Source organism: Panthera onca, chromosome D2 (genome assembly GCF_046562875.1).
Source record: "Panthera onca isolate mPanOnc1 chromosome D2, mPanOnc1 haplotype 2, whole genome shotgun sequence".
NCBI lineage: Eukaryota > Metazoa > Chordata > Mammalia > Carnivora > Felidae > Panthera > Panthera onca.
In genome coordinates, this window is record NC_138349.1 from 73,603,978 (window position 1) to 73,620,873 (window position 16,896).

Here is a 16,896-nt window from a genome sequence, read left to right on the forward strand (position 1 = left end):
TACAGCCATTCTCTTCTTTTTTCTTTATTTTTTTTAGAGGGAGAGCAAGAGCAGGGGAGAAGGGCAGAGGAAGGGGGAGACAGAAAAAGAGAGGGAGAGGGAGAGGGAGAGGGAGAGGGAGGGGGGAGAGAGAGGGGGAGGGAGAGAGAGGGAGAGAGAGAGAGAGAGAGAGAGAGAGAGAGAGAGAGAGAATCTTAAGCAGGCTGCACAATCAGCGCAGAGCCTGACACAGGGCTCGATCCCACAACCCTGGGATCATGACCTGAGCTGAGAACAAGAAACAGACACTCAACGGACTGAGCCCCCAGGCACACTATATTTTTGCTTTCTTTTTCTTAGTTTTAGCAAGGTACATATTTCTCCATCCATTTACCTCCAAGATGTATGTGTCTGTGTATTTAAAGTGGATTTCTTTTGGATGATATATAGGTGGGTCTCGTTCTTGGAACCTCTCTGACAATCTCTGCCTTTCAATCAGTGCATTTGCACCATTAGTGTGTACAGTGATTATTGATACAGTTGGATTAAAACTTGCTATATTTGTTACTGTTCCTTATTCATTGCCCTTGGTCTTTGTTCCTATTTTTGTCTTTCACTCTTTTTCTGCCTTTTGTAGTTTTAATTGATTTCATATGATTTCATTTTCTCTCCTTTATTAACATATCAGGTATACCTCTTTTTTAATACTCTTTTAGTTGTTGCCCTAGAATGTGCAATATCCATTTATAATTAAGTCAAGTCCACTTTCAAATAACACTGTGCCACTTTATGGGTAATGCAAGTACTCATAATAACTATACACTTATATTTATTTGATTATGTGATTGCAATAAATAGAAAAAACGGAAATATTTATTTCACCCTCACTTATTCCTTCTCTGATAATCTTCCCTCCTTTATGTAGTTCTGAGTGTCAGTCCTACATTATTCTTCTTTTCTCTGAAGAACTTCTTTTAACATGTCTTGCAAGGCAGGTCTACTGGCAACCAATCTCCTTCAACAAATCACTTCTGAAGGATCATTTTTCAGGGTACAGAATTATAGCTTGGTGGGTTTTTTTTTTCTCTCAATACCTTAACTATTTCCCTCCACTCTTGTTTTGCTTGAGTTGTTTCCTGTCATGAGTCAGCTTAGGCTGCCATAGCAAAATACAGTGTGTGTATTACTAAGCACGATGTCTTAAACACCATAAATTTATTTCTCACAGTTCTGAAGTCAGGAGGCCACGGATTATGGTGCCAGCATGGTCAGATGCTGGTACAGGCTCCCTTCTGGGTTTGCAGATGGCCACTTGCTCTCTGTGTCTTCACACAGCAGTGATTTCTCTTCTTACAGGGGCACTAATCCCATCATGAGGGCCCCACCCTCTGGACCTCATCTAAACTGAATTATCTCCCCAAAGCCCATTAGGATTTCAACAGTTGAATTTGGGGAAAACAACTCAGTCTGTAACAGCTCCTGAGCAGAAACCACATACAATTCTTATCTTTGCTCCTCCAAAGGTAAGATAATTCTTCCTCCGGTTTCCTTCAAGATTTTTTCTTTGATCTTTGGTTTTTAGCATTTTGAATGATATGCACTGGTTTAGTTTTTGTTGTTTTTGTTGATGTTTTGAATTCATCTGCTTGGTGTTTTTTGAGATTCCTGAATTTGTGGCTTGGTGTCTGACACTAATTTGGGGAAATTCTCAGTCATTAATGCTTCAAAGTATAATTTTCTACTCCGTTTTCTCTTTCTTCTCCTTCTGACATTTTCATTACACGTATGTTCCATCTTCTGTAGTTGTTCCACAGTCCTTGGATATTTTGTTGTCTTCAGTCTTTTTCTCTTTGCTTTTTCATTCTGGAAGTTTCCACTGACATAGCCTTAAGCTCAGAGATTCTTTCCTCAACTATGTCCATCAAAAGCATTCTTTGTTTCTATTACAGTGTTGTTGTATTTCACCAGCATTTCCTTTTGATTCTTCTTGAAAATGTCCATCTCTCTGCTTATACTGCCCGTCTGTCCTTGCATACTGTCTACTTCATCCTTTAGCATATTAATCATAATTGTTTTACATTCCCAATCTGATAATTCCCACATCTCTGCTATATCTAAACCTGATTCTGATGCTTGCTCTATCCATTCCAACTGTGTTTTATGGCTTTTAGTATGCCTTGTAATTTTTTTTCTTGATAGCCAGACATGACACGCTGGGTAAAAGGAACTGTGGTAAACAGGTCTTTAGTGATGTGACGTTAAGGCATGGGGGAGAAGTATTTTATAGTCCTATGATTACTGCTCAGCTTTTTAGTGAGCCTGTGCCTCTGGACTATGAACTTCATAAGTGTTTCTGAGTGCTGCTTAGGTAAGACAGAATGGTGGGGCTGGACTGGAGTTGGTATTTCCTTTCGCCCACATGGAAGGCTAGAGCCAACTGGAGTTTGGCATTTCCCTTCCTCTAAGTCAGTTAGGCTCTTAAAAATCCCAGTAGTTTAGGCTGTGGGGAAATCATGAGGTCAGGCCTTGTTAAGAAGAGAATGTTTACTCTTCCCCTCCACCTACTAAAAGCAAGAGTTGGATTTTGGGATTTTTCTCCAATATTCACTGTGAAAACCTGTTCCAAGCTCCTGGAGGTAAAACTCACAAAATTGTGCCGCCTCCTGGAGAAGTGGACCCCCTGGGAGATATTAACTCTCAGACTTGCCCAGACTGAGCCTTCGGCAATTCCTTGATTACGGCTCAGGTTTTCCCACCCTTGTACTCATTCCCATGGAGGTTCCTGCTCCAGGAGCTTGTGATCCCCTGTATCTACCTGTCCGTCTCTCCAATTTAGGAAGCAGTGATTTGCTCGCTTCTTGCCTTCTCTGATGGATCCAAAAAGAGTTGTTGATTTTTTTAAATTTGTTCAACTATTTACTTAGTGTTAGGATAAAGTAACAACTTTCCAACCCTTCACATACTGGACCAGAAACCAGAAGCCAGTAATTGTTTTTTGACAAAGCTTCCAAAGTAATTCAATGGGGGAAATGTTAGTCTTTTCAACAATCGTGTCAGTGAATCTCAATCTTTACCTCACCTCATACACAAAAATCAACTCAAAGTGGGTCAGAGATCTAAATGTAAAAGCTGCAACTATAAAACTTCTAGGAAAAAATGTTTGTGACCTTGTGTTAGACAAATATTTTTTAGATAGGACATAAGAAGTGCAAACCATAAAATAAGTAATTGACAAATTGGATTTCCTTATAATTAAAATGTCTACTCTTTGATAAATGCTGTTAATGAAATGAAAAGACAAGCCAAGGACTAGAAAAAAATATATGTACACTATATATTTGATAAAGGACTGGTATTCATAACATGTAAAAAAAACCTCTTATATCTCAGTAAGAACATATAATGCAATTTTTTAAATGGGCAAAAGACTTTAACAGATTTTTCACCAGAAAAGATACATAAGTAGCAAGCTAAAGTATGGCACATACTTGACAACAGTCATTATTAGAGAAATGCAAATTATAGCCACAATCAGATACTAGTTCCTACTGGAATGAGTACTATTTTTAAAAACTATTACAAATTTTAAGTGCTAGAAAGAATCTGGAACACTTGGAAATCTCAAAGACTCTGAAGGGATCAAAAATGGTGCACACTTTGAACAACAGCTTGGAAGTTTCTTATGAAGTTAAACATTGATTAACCACTTGACCCAGCAATACCACTCCTAAGTATTTACTAAGAATAATAAAAACACATATCCACACTAATACTTGTACACAAATGTTTATAGAAGGTTCATCTATAATTTGGGGTGCCTGGGAGGCTCAGTCAGTTAAGCATCTGACTTTGGCTCAGATCATGATCTAAGGGTTCGTGGGTTCAAGCCCCGCATCAGGCTCTGTGCTGTTAGCTAGGAGCCTGGAGCCTGCTTCAGATTCTGTCTCCCTTTCTCTCTGTGCCCCATGCCCTCCACCCCGCTCATATGGCGCTCGCTCTCTCTCTCTCTTAAAGGTAAATAAACATTAAAAAAATTATTCTTAAAAAAAAGTTTTATCTATAATTTTCAAAAACTGGAAAAAACCACAGAAATACTACTTGGTGATAAAAAAGAAAAACTACTGACATGTGTAACAACATGGTAGGATCTCAAAAGCATTCTGCTAAGTGAAAGAAGTCAAACTCTCAGAAAGCTACATGTTGTATATTCCATTTATATGAGATTCGAGAAAAAGCAAGACTGGAATGACAGAAAGCAGATCAGCAGTGGCAGAAACCTGGGCATGGGAGAGAAAGGACTACAAAGGAGCATAGAGAACACTCGGGGGAGGTGGAATTGTTCTATATCATGATTGTGATGTGTGTATTGTGATATTATTAAAGAATTCATAATAAATAATATTTTGATGATATTTGATTATATACAGTCATCAAAACTCATATAATTATATATTTAAAACCCATGAATTTTATCGTATGAAGTTGTGTTTTATAAGTTATAACCATAGAAATCAATTCAGTCATAGCCAAAGGTTACAGTAGGAAGAAGAGGGTGGCTTATGAAGGGATACCAGGGAACCTTGGAGTTGGTGCAAACATCGCTCAACTTGAGCGTGGTGTTAGTTACATGACTACATACATCCATCAAAACTCACCTAAGTGTATATATTAAAAAGGTAAATTTTACAGTATAGAGTTTATATCCCAGTAAATCAGACTTTTTAAATGTATGGAAACAAAAAACAACAGGTGTTGGCAAGGATGTGGAGAGAAAGGAGCCCTTGTACACGGTTGGTCGGGATGCAAACTGGTGTAGTGACTGTGGAGAACAGGATGGGGGTTCCTCGAAAAATTAAAAATAGAACAACCCTACAGTCCAGCAATCACACTACTGGGTATTTATGCAAAGAATATAAAAACACTAATTCAAAGGAATGCATGTATCCCTAGGTTTGTAGTAGCATTATCTACAATGGCCAAACTATGGAATCAGCCCAAGTGTCCACTGACCAATGAATGGATAAAGATGTCGTGTCTGTGTGTGTGTGTGTGTGTGTGTGTGTGTGTGTGTGTGTGTTTGTGTGTGTGTGGATTAAGGAGTGCCCTTTCTGTGATGAGTACCAAGTGTTGTGTGGAAATGTTGAATCACTAAATTGCACACGTGAAACTAACATAGCACTGTACGTTAACTAACTGGAATTAAACTGAAAACTAAACACCAAGAACAAAAAAATTAAAAATACTCTTAAAAAATTAAAATACAAAACAATAAAAAATTAAAATGCGCGAAAAATATGTATGTAAACAGACACCGAAACACAACAGAGTAAGTAATAAACAAAGGGTCCTGTGCGCAAGAGCTTGTGACCCCCAAGTTTTACAGACAGATGTTTTACAAAAGGCAGTAGGAAGAGATCCTCAGAAGTACAAGGACTCAGAAAATAATCCATGTACTTTTCCTGAATAAAACCGTGACAGAATAGAAGAATGTATTTCAAAAGAAAGAACGCCAGAAACATTGATTCCTTCTGTAATGACTGTTCTACATGATGGTATAAACGTGGTGACAGTGTCCCCACCAGCACGTAAGTTACCTTTGTGCATTAGAAGAAAGAATCTTCCTCCTCCCCTTTTTCTATGCGAAAGAAACTACCTATACGAAAGGGATGGAAGCAGTGAGGGAGGAAATCAGGCCATTGAGGGTCACAGACAAATTCACGGGAATGCCCTGGGAGAGGATCATGTCACACTCCCCGTCTTCCACAAGTGGGAATAAACAATGGCCTTTCTGCCACCCACAATGATGCATTTAATAAGACTGGAAGTTACGCTTTTGAAAGAGTTGGCTAAGAAGTGTCATTTGATCTTAAAAACCCTATGGAACATGCATTATTTTTACCTCCTCTTTTACATTAAATTTCTATTTTATCAGACGTACCTGTTGTTTAAAACATTAAATGTGGGATGTCCATAAAGTCAACAAATGTGTGTAATATTAATTAAATTTTCCTGAACGAAGATGCCCCCAACATTACATGTATTAGACGTATGGGCACTCTACAATTCTATAATACTGAAAATGAGCAGCAGTGTTCCCTGTCTACACCACCTCATGGCCCAAATTCCTGCTGCCTGAAGGCAGCTTGTGCTTCTTCGCCCATGTTTCTCCATATTTCCAGGTGACACATTGTTTTGTTATTTCTTTTTTTTTCAATGTTTTATTTATTTTTCAGAGATAGAGGCAGAGCATGAGCAGGGGAGGGGTAGGAAGAGGGAGACGCAAACTGAAGCAGGCTCCAGCTCAGAGTTGTCGGCACAGAGCCCAGCGCACTCGAACGCACGAACCGTGAGATCATGACCTGAGCCGAAGTTGGGCACTTAACTGACTGAACCACCCAGGCACCCCTGTTATTTCGTGATCTTTTTCTATCTTAGATTTTATTTGCTGACTTTCCAGTGTGGGAGACAGGATTAAGACAGCCCAGGGGCACCTGGATGGCTCAGCCAGTTAAGCGTCCGACTGCGGCTCAGCTCATGATCTCACGGTTCGTGAGTTCAAGCCCCGCGTCGGGCTCTGTGCTGACAGCTCAGAGCCTGGGGCCTGCTTCAGATTCTGTGTCTCCCTCTCTCTCTGCCCCTCTCCCCCACTCATGCTCTGTCTCTCTATCAAAAATAAATAAACATTAAAAAAATTAAAAAGAAAAAAAAAAGGCAGCCCTGATGGTCACACTCACACAAACTCGCTCACACACGCACTTCCCTTCCCCATATAACTGTCATTCCAGTCGCCACAAATACAAAGAATTATTCACAGCTGAGCCACTGCATGCATAGTAATTACCTCTGGTTTTCTGACACAACTTTCTGTTTTCCTGAGGTCAATGCTCATCTTGTGTTTTCATCCTCGTGGGCCTCCCTTGCTGCCCTCCTGAGCTTCAACTTTCTCCATCTGGAGAAGTCTACGGGTCCTCTGTTTTCTAGATTTTAAAACCATGTTGCTGTCTTACCCTCTCCTGTTCTCCGTCCACATAGCTTTACGCCATTGGATCTCTTTACTGCCTTTTGAGCCATACTTCAGAAAGCAGGGAGGGTCAACCCAACAGGTCCCGTTGACCGCCATGCTAGGCAGAGGCCCAGGGTCAGTAAGGAGGCCAGAGGGGCAGGTGCAGAGCGGGATGAGACCACGTGGCTGTGTGATCCCTAGCAAATCAGGTATCTTAAGATGTCTTCTAACGCCACCGAGGCCCCACCCTCGGGGCCCTGCCACTCCTGATGTGCGCAGATCCGCCTGAACCCCCAGTTAGTTTACTGAATGGGAGGAGGAGGGCAGAGGCCCTGGGTCCTGACGCCTACCTTCACGGCGCTGAAGCAGAGCACGTGGAGCAGGGCGGCGGAGGCGGCACTCCGGGCCACGCTGTAAACAGCCGACGTCATCCCGGAAACGGCTGAAACACAAACACCAACGGTCTCGTGGTCAATAAATGTAACGACGCGAGGAGACGGCGGCGGCTCTGGAATACAAGATGTCTGCCGGGGGTGGAGGGGGGCAAAGAGGAAGTCCGAGGGGGCGGGCAAAAGCACTGGATGACTGTTACCACGAGAAAGACAGACCACTTACTAAACATGCAGGAGGAAAGCATTTAGAACTGGGGGCACCATTCGAAGAAGACTGCGTGAACAGGCCCTGTGAGGACGTAGGGAGACCTCCTTGTTTACAGTTGAAAGCTGCTGGCCACCATAAACCTCGCGGGTGAAGGTTTCCACAGAAGGGGGTCAGAGAGAGAGATGAGTGGAATGAACAAGCAACGCTAGCACGTGTGTGCGTGTAATGAGGTGGTCATAGTACTGATCACCAGCAACGCCCGAGTGCTTCGTGTACAATTTCATTTAGTTTTTACAGAACCCCTAGGAGATCCACATGTTCATTTCCATTTAGAGAAGCATGAACTTTAAAGTTAAGCAACCGGCACAAAGTCTCCAGGTAAGGATTAGGCGAGGTCTTATCCACCTTGGTGGGAATCTAAAGTGGCACGCCAGGGAGGGTCCACACAGGCGGAGACACGGGTCCCCTGTCTGTCCAGGTGCACGCATGAAGCCGTTTAGTGCTCATGACAAAGAAAACCTAGCTGTCGGGACTCTCACTCCACTCAGCCCTTATCGGAACTTCAGACTCCTTTACAGGAAGAGTAGGGTGTCAATGACCTACCAGAACCTCCAAAAAACAGCATGTCAATCTGTTCCAGAAGGTAAACGCAGAAAGTGTCGATCTGCGGGAAGAGCCCAAGGAGGGAAATCGCAGGGAAGCAATATAAAAATACTGGAAGTGAACAGACAAAGTTGATGGTAAGTGTGCGGCCGATGGCCACCAGGTCCCCGAGGCAATCCCGCCTGCTCCCGTTCCAGCACCCGGCCCGCCCTGCCCGCATCCTGGAGGCAAGACTGGACTCCTCGCACCCACAGAAGGAAGGTCTGCAGGCCGAGTGGAAACATGCCTGCAGAAGTAACAAGGGGCCGTGTCTGAGGAAGAGGCCTAGACGAGGACCCAGGAAAGACCTCGGGTGGTGAGGGAGGCAATGGACCAGTCCACAGTTTGCAAGAGCAGCTTTGCATGTGGGGGGCATGAGCATGGGAGGAAGAATCTGGGAAACTCCAGAAACAGGCAAACCTAAAGGGTGGTAGGTGGGCAGGTCTCTCCCTGCATGGGGGCTGGGGGTGCAAACATTGGAGCTGGGGGCTCCTCACTTTGTGCCTCTGTCCCCTGGTGCACTTGACGTGCTGAGCATCACCACATCTAAATGCCAACCACAGATTCGAGTTCAGTGGGAACTCCAGGTTCGCAGAGGAACAAGGGAGGGTGGTGATTAAGACGCCACCACAGGTGACGGTGGGGCATTGAAGGGACTGACTCCCCGGACACTGGAGCATCTGGGACATGAAGGTAGCCCTGCCTGGCCCGAGGACCGTGTTCCGTCCCAAAATTGTAACAGTGCAGCTGGATAAAACATCCACATGCCAGGACTCCACGTGTCCCCCAGATCATTTGTTAGAGGAAATAAGACGTACCAGAGCTGCGTTTCACAGCTACTTCCCTATTATCCTCTCTTGCTCAAGTCTTTGTAAGTTGGCTTTCATAGAAACACAGAATCTCCCATTCCTTCTGCTATAATACATCTGTCTTCTGTCTCAGTTATTGTCAATGTAGTTCGATACTGGTAAGCCTTAATAAAACTAAGGAAATTTGATTTGAAATCCCATATGCCCAAACGTTGGAACTATGTGCTAACACCGTGCATAAACCAGTCAACAGTGGGAGTGGGGATGGTGGGGGGGGGGGGGGGGGGTTCAGCTATTTCTGAAAAATCAGAAATGTAAACTTTCCATTGTGAAATTGGAGAAACGAGAGTATCTGTACGGTCCCATGCTCTTGCTAGTAGTGGCTTAAAAGTAAGTATGGGACAATCCCCTCTACAATAATACCGGGGAACTGTTTCAACTCTCTTGCGGTTGGAACCGTGTTTTGCTACACGTGGTGATTTTGCTGTAATGTTTTCTGTGGCAAGATTTCAACGATATTGTAAAAACCTAGAGCATCTGTGAGTAATGCACTTCTCAACCAAAGTATGCAATAAGACACAAATAGTGACCTACTAAACATAATTGTATAAAACACCATTTTTTTTCACTTGTGAATGGAACTCAAAGATACGGGGGAGACATAAGAAATAAAGAGAAATTTAATTATAGAGCATAGTTATAGGCATCAAAATTTAAATCCACATAATTTCAAGCGAACTAACATTCTTCTCAACTCTGAGACTCAAACCCAGAAGTGAAGATTGCACACTAAGCTGTACTCCCCATGGCCAGGATAGGGGCAGAGGGAAGGTGTGATGAGATTGCATTAGTTCACCTTCTCAAGTGCTGTGCATGTGGCAAAAACCACACCAAGAATGAAGAACTTCCAGGGAAAAGTACGGGTGTGAAACAATATTTAAGGAAGCTGAATATTGGAAAATGTTCAAGAAAGTATGTAGGGTGCCTGAGTGGTTCAGTCAGTCAAGCATCTGACTTTGGCTCAGTTCAGATGTCAGGGTCTGTGGGTTCTTCAATCCCCATGTCAGGCTCTGTGCTGACAGCATGGAGCTTATTTGGGATTCTCTCTGTCTTCCCTCCTCTCTTTACTTCCCCTGCTCACACTCTCTCTCTCAAAAATAAACTAAAAAAAGAAAAAGAAAAAGAAGTATTCTCTATTAGAAATACATGAGGCAATGAAACCACAACTATGGAAGCAAAAAGGACTGGAGCCAGTGAATCTTGGTCTGAGGGTGCTACGATGGTGGGAGACACGGGGGAGCCTTGGCCAGAGATGCTGTGGCCGTGCTTGCAGAACCCGAGTTTCCTGGCCACAGTGGAAGGACAGGAGTCCACATGGAGCCCAGCGTCTAGATCCTTCCCAGGATGTATGAGAGAAGGAAATCATTACTCTTTACAATCAAAGCCAGGAAGGTGGAAGGAGAGCAAGGTGGGGAGCCCACACATCTCATGTGTCAGGCCATAGTTCATGTGAATAAAGAAGCAGCCAGGGCGCCTTGATTTCAGCTCAGGTCATGATCCCAGGGTTGTGGGACTGAGCCCCGTGTCAGTGCGGAACCTGCTTGGGATTGTGTGTGTGTGTCTCTCTCTCTCTCTCTCTGTCTCTCTCTCTCTCCCTCTGCCTCCTCTCCCACTCACTCTCTCTCTCACTCTAAAATAAAAAATATATATATTTTTAAAAAGGAGCTAAATGGTTTTTACATTAGAACAATTAGAAAATTACACCTGAAGTTGCTGAGGTTATTTTGTCCTTTTTCCAAAAGTAAAAGAAAAAGTCCCTGTGGCTACTGGCAATTTTCCCTGTGAACAGGTTTTTTTCTTAGCATACCACTGAGAGGGTCTATAATTTTCTCTCACTTCTTCCCTACTCCTCATTTTCCCTAATAATTACCATAAATGCAGAAACTTCTGGTACAGTCCCGTTTCTTGGCAAGCTACATTTATAAATAAAAACATTGTAGCTTCTTTTTTTTTTAATGTGAATAATGATACTCGTTACTATTCTATCCTACTACTATTAGGTTTAATTTGAGAGAGAGAACACACAGAATGAAAATAACATGGAAATAAACCTGAAACCTACACAGTTGATGTGAATGTGTATGTTGCGTGTCTTCAAGATGCCCCTATCTGTGTGTTAACTAATTGTCCTGAGGATGGCCTATACTGAGCCCCAGAAACAGCCTTTATAGAAGACACACAGAGAAGACAAATGTGAAGTGTCACCGGGCAGAGGAGAGGGGTACATTCCAGTAACTCGTCACAAAACCTCCATCTACTTCCAAGGGTGGCATTACTGGAGATGCATTGTTGTAGGCTGGGGGTTGTGGTCGGAAGGACTAATGGAAAACAGAAAACTCAGATCTGAAAGGGATCCACGCAGTGCATGGGGTCGTGCTGCAAACGACAGCCACCTCATCTTGCCTGAGCCCCTTCCGCGTCCGGAACTCCTTGCTTCACCAGGTAACCCCGCAGTACCACGGCACCCCTCTAGGCCAAACCATCTTACAGGTGTTTCTTGCAAGGAGCCGTATTCCTGGCCATGACTACTAATTACAGCTACAACAACGGTGAATCACCATTGCCTGTACCTCCAGCACCCAAGCATTTCTTCTCTTTCTCCTGTCCCCCCACCCCATCTCAGGGCACACTCTAGCTTTGCTCCTGCTCCTTTTGAAGCACGATACTAAGACACTGAAGACTTTTTGGCTTCCTCATCAGGGGGATAATTACAAAGACAGCCTCCCTCGCCGGCTTTTGCTGAAGTCACCCGAATGGAAAGTATTAAAAATTCCAGCCCAGAGGTCTCCATGTCTGACTGAGCACAGGCAAGGGATACTCAGAGGTCCCTTCACCTCCCTCCCGAAAATAAAAAGAAAGAATTGTCCCTTATAATGAAAGAGAAGTGCCCACAGGGATATGCTGAATATCTATGAGGGGTCTTAGAGGGGAAAATTATATAAGAATATTACCCTCAGTGTTTCTATGTCTTTAACTCACCATCCCCCAACCCCAGCCCCAGCCCCAGCCTATAAAAGCAACAAGTCCCTGCCACCGACTCTGTCTTTCTTCTTATGTCCCCAAGTTCCCTGCCTCCTGGCAACGTACATCCCACCTTCTTGCATTGTTCTATTACATAATTGAGAGGCTTGCCTTTGAGATGCTCCTCTCTTTGCATTAAATAAGATAAGCAGCCTCTCCATCTTCCCTACCCACCCAATTTCCACCTGACTCATCTCCCACCACTGGCTCACATTCAACCCCTTCTGCCCTGGGAGGCAGAGGAGGCAGGGTCAGCTCCCCGCCCCTTTCCAGCTCCCCTCCCCTGGCCGCCTCTCCTCCCTCTGATGGGTTCATGGTGTTGAAGCAGGAGTGGCAGCAGGTAACAGAAATATCAGCAAGAAGGCATGATTCTAAGAACCATGTCACCTTTCCCAGCACCAGCCAGAGGAGCATCACAGCACGAGAAGCAGACAGCACCTTTAGACCACCTGATGGAAAACAAGGTCACGTGGGCTAAGTTCCTATTTCTCTCCTGTCCTTTTTCTTTTTAAATTTATTTCTCTAATTTGAGAGAGGGGGCAAGGGAGGGGCAGAGAGAGAGAGAGGGAGAGAGAGAATCCCAAGCAGAATCCGTGCTATGCTGTCAGCACAGAGCCCGATGTGGGGCTCAATCCCATGAGCCGTGAGGGGCGTCTGGGTGGCCCTGATCTAATAACCTTGACATTCTTATAAAAAAGGGGAATTTGGACATTTGGACACCGAGACAGACACACACAGAGGGAAGATGAAGTGGACAGACACAGGGACAAGGCCATCTATGAGCCAAGGAGGGAGGCCTGGGACAGGCCCTTCCCTTGTGCCTGCAGAGATTTTAGACTCCTGGCCTCCAGAACTATGAGACAAGACATCTCTGATGTTCTCAGGGACCCATTAGCGGTACTTTCTTATGGCAGCTATCGGAAAACACACACTCCTTTTTCTCCCAATAACCTTTTGTTTCCTCCTGATTTTTTCTTCTCTCCCTGTTGGTTTCTGAACTTAACAATGGCAGCAGTTATTATCCACTCAGATCCCTTGCTAATGAGGGACAGAAGGTGGAGAGGTTCCATAAAGAAGAATTGCCCTCGCTTTCCCCCATCGAGTCAGAAAAACAGTATATACCTCTATCCCCTTCCTCTCATTCCCAGTTGTTCTAAATCTGTTCCACAATCTTTTCCTGCTCGGTGCAAATTAATGTGTTTAACACATTCACTCCGTAGGGATTGCTATTGTTCTAGTTTTCCCTTTTTCTTTATCCCAGAAGTCATTTAGTTGGCTTGCTGGATTATTTATCGCTATTTTTACCTGTCACTGTTGACAAGCAGACAAAAAAACATGTATTGAGGAAAAGCTCTAATGAGGGAAAGGGAATTCCAGATAGAAAGATGCGAAATGCCACATTCCCTGCCCCATCTCCACTCCTCAATGGAATTGGTCTGAAGAAAAATAACATGAGAATATACATAGCCAGTAGCTTATTTGAGAACAAGGGTTTCTGCTAAAAGTAAAATCTCACCAAGTACATTAAGGTCTTACTTTTGGGGCCCTGATAACATTTCACATTCTGATGCCAGGGCAAATTTGCTACGCCAAGACAACCACGTTTATTGCAATGCCATTGGCCTGTTTATAGTAGCAAATTAAATAGAGAGAAATGGTGGAGACGCCCATGTACAGAAAAACAATTTCTAAATGGAATGTATGCCATGCTTTTCTTCCTCTTTCTACAGATCATCTTCAGCGGGTGCTTATGAAGTCCCTACTTACTGAAAGGCTGAGCTGAACAGGCCAAAAAGGACTATATAAGCTTTCCCTGTGTTCATTCGTTCATCCATTCAACAAACATTTCTTTAGTGCCTGTGTTTACCAGACACAGGGCAGGGTACCAGGGATTCAGGGTGAGAAAGGAGGCGTGGCCTCCGCCATGCCCGGATTGAATCCAGCAGCATACAAGCTAGTGAGGGAGCAGACGTTAGTCAAATATCACAAGTGCAGCCGATGACCACACAATGGGTTTGGTGCTCTGAAAAGTATGGTTGGGGGGGATAGAAGATGGGACAATGCTTAGGGGAATGGACCATCAACTAGCACGGTCAAGGGGGTTGGGGCGCCACAGAAGAGGAACACAAGACATGAGCATGAGATGAAGAGGTGTGCCAGGGTAGTTAGGGTTCCAGATCAGGTCACAAGGATTTGTAAGAGGTGGAAATCTAGCAGCACTAACCCGTGCTCAAGACCCTAGGAAAAGATGGTCATGAGGTGCCCAAGATTGAGTGTGCGGTGCAGAGAGGGAAGGCAACATTTTGACACAGACACCTGTTTCTTGAACATCTTCCAAAATGGTGTCATGTCCTCTCCACCTCTAATCCCCAGGCCCTCCTGTGCTGTTGAGCTCTGGACCCCAGCGCTGCTGTTGGCTAAGAGGAAACAGGAAAGGACAGTTTCCAGCATGCACAACCGTGACTGGGCATCTGCATCCACTCAAACGCTGCACTTTCCATTGCAGCTAATCTCGGGAAGGAGACGGGAGAGCACATTTATAAGAAGATAAAAGTAACTGAAGTCTTTCTCGGAGTGTATGCATGCGTGTGTGTATGTAACAGGAAGAGAGATGTTGTGGGCACAAAGGTGGGCTTATCTGGGGATGGGTATGGGGGAGTGAATCGTTTGCTACCAACACAGCAGGAAGAGGAATGGGGAGATGGTGATTGAGAAGGCGAGTCGGAGGGTGCAATGTCTACCTTGGTGTCACCTACAAGGAGCACGAAGATATGCCATAGTGGAGGGCCCTTTCCAGTCCACTAGAGAGACTCAGGAGGCTGTCATGGGGGCCAGAGAAAGAATGATATGGGACCTATGGCTTTGAAAAGCTCCTCCTGAGTAAGACATCCAACTGGAAAGCAATAGATCCAGGGGCTGATATCTCTGATAGTTGCCCTTTACCAATCCATTTGGGCAACGTGATCACAGCTAGTCACAGGCTGGTGTGTGTGTCAACCCCTGGAGGTCATTGCAAGAATTCTCAGGGCATTATGAGGCAAGCCGTCAGAGCGGTAGGCGACACTGGGGCAGCCTCTTCACAGAAGGATGATGATAATCGCTAATACCCGGTGCCCGGCCCCCTTCTGTATGTTTAAATACACGGACACATTTCAAACTTGAACCAACCTCTGAGGTGACTACCATTTTTGTCCCCACAGCACAAAAGAATTTTTCTCCAGGTCACATAACTAGTAACGTGGCAGAGCTAGAATTCAAACGGCCAGGCGCCCGGCTCCAGAGGTTGGGCTCGAAACCATCAGACTGTGCAGGCTTCCCGTGTAAATGGGGCACATCACACAAAACTCCGTGTGGACCTAAAGGTGTGCACAGAGTACCAGGGACAGACTGGGTGACCAGCATGCCCAGGACTCTACCTCGATGGAGAACCATACACACTCAAGCGTTACTAGAATGTCTGTGCCATGCGACATGTGACAATGTCTGTCCCACCTGGGACGGCCACCCAGGTGGCAAAACCCCCTCACCCTGGGGAGCCCCACCGATGCCTCACACCAGGCACCACAGCAACCAGCCTTCAGATATTACAGTGTTGCAGGGCGCCAGGGCGGCTCAGTCCCTTAAGGGTCTGACTTTTGCTCAGCTCATGAGCTCACGGTTCATGAGTTCAAACCCCGCATCCAACTCTGCTGACAGCTCAGAGCCTTGGAGCCTGCTTCAGATTCTGTGTCTCCCTCTCTCTTTGCCTCTCTCCAGCTCACACTCTGTCTCTCTCTCTCTCTCTCTCAAAAATAGACATTAAAAAAAAAAGGTATTACAGTGTTACAACTTCTGTGTCATTGATACCACAATGCTTTAGAATGATTCTGCCATTGAATGCTCTGGGGCTCCAGCTTCTAAAGGTATACAAGCCAAAAGAGAGATGCATCTCTCTTCATCCAGTAATCAAATAAGGAGGTTTCTCCAACTAGCGATTCAGAATACAAAGGGGAGACATATCCTCCCACCTCTATAACCTTCCCCACAACCCCCAAATTCACTCACCTATTAACAGGTCCCTAGCTGATTGGAGGGACCTTGGAGAGAAGAGCTTCAGGCCATAGACAACGTAAGTGGGAGGGTGCCGGGCTTTGGCCCCTGTGTCAAGAAGCAAAATAAGGCCACACAGCACACAAAAATAGATTGGTCTGCTGTATGTTATGATTTGGTTGTGTCCCTAGAAAACAAACACAATATCTGAATGGTACCTATTATTTGGATTAAATGACAAAAATCTCATAGTCAGAAATTTATATCATATCATACAACTTATACCATAAAACATTCTCTCCCCCTCTCCCAGCATAATTCATATACACAAATCACCAGGAAAAGAGAAAGAAAAAAAAAACAAAACCTCTGATGCTTGTTCTGACAATTAAGGAGAAGAATATCAAAAAGAATGTTATGCCTCTCAGACTCAACAAGATTTAGCTGAAAATTTAATTACCATCCTTAGATACAATCTAGATCTAATCAATGATCCCCTAACAGTGAAACTTCCATTTGTATTGTTCATTTCAAATGCAAAACTAATATAAGCCATTATTTGCTCTATGTGGTCTAACTTGAGCCCCACTACTATTAAGAAATAGAATTATAACTTGTGGGCTTTGATTTCTCTGTCTTAAAAAGCAAGGCGATACAGATACAAAGTTATACCCACAGAGATTGCAGAAAATGTCTTAGTGTAGAGCAGGGGAATAATCCAATTTTTAAAAACTCACCATTTATATACATTTT

At 44.2% G+C, this 16,896-nt stretch overlaps 1 protein-coding gene across 1 annotated transcript in view; it reads right to left on the bottom strand.

Moving 5' to 3' along the window:
- PCNX2 (pecanex 2) overlaps positions 1-16,896 on the bottom strand; it is a 300,170-nt gene that overhangs the window by 192,571 nt on the left and 90,703 nt on the right. Inside the window, exons 13-15 of the mRNA XM_078434220.2 lie at positions 16,159-16,330; positions 8,186-8,296; positions 7,333-7,424 (exon numbers count right to left, since the gene is read on the bottom strand). Coding sequence (XP_078290346.1) covers positions 7,333-7,424; positions 8,186-8,296; positions 16,159-16,330 — 375 coding nt within the window. The remainder of the gene's footprint in view (positions 1-7,332; positions 7,425-8,185; positions 8,297-16,158; positions 16,331-16,896) is intronic.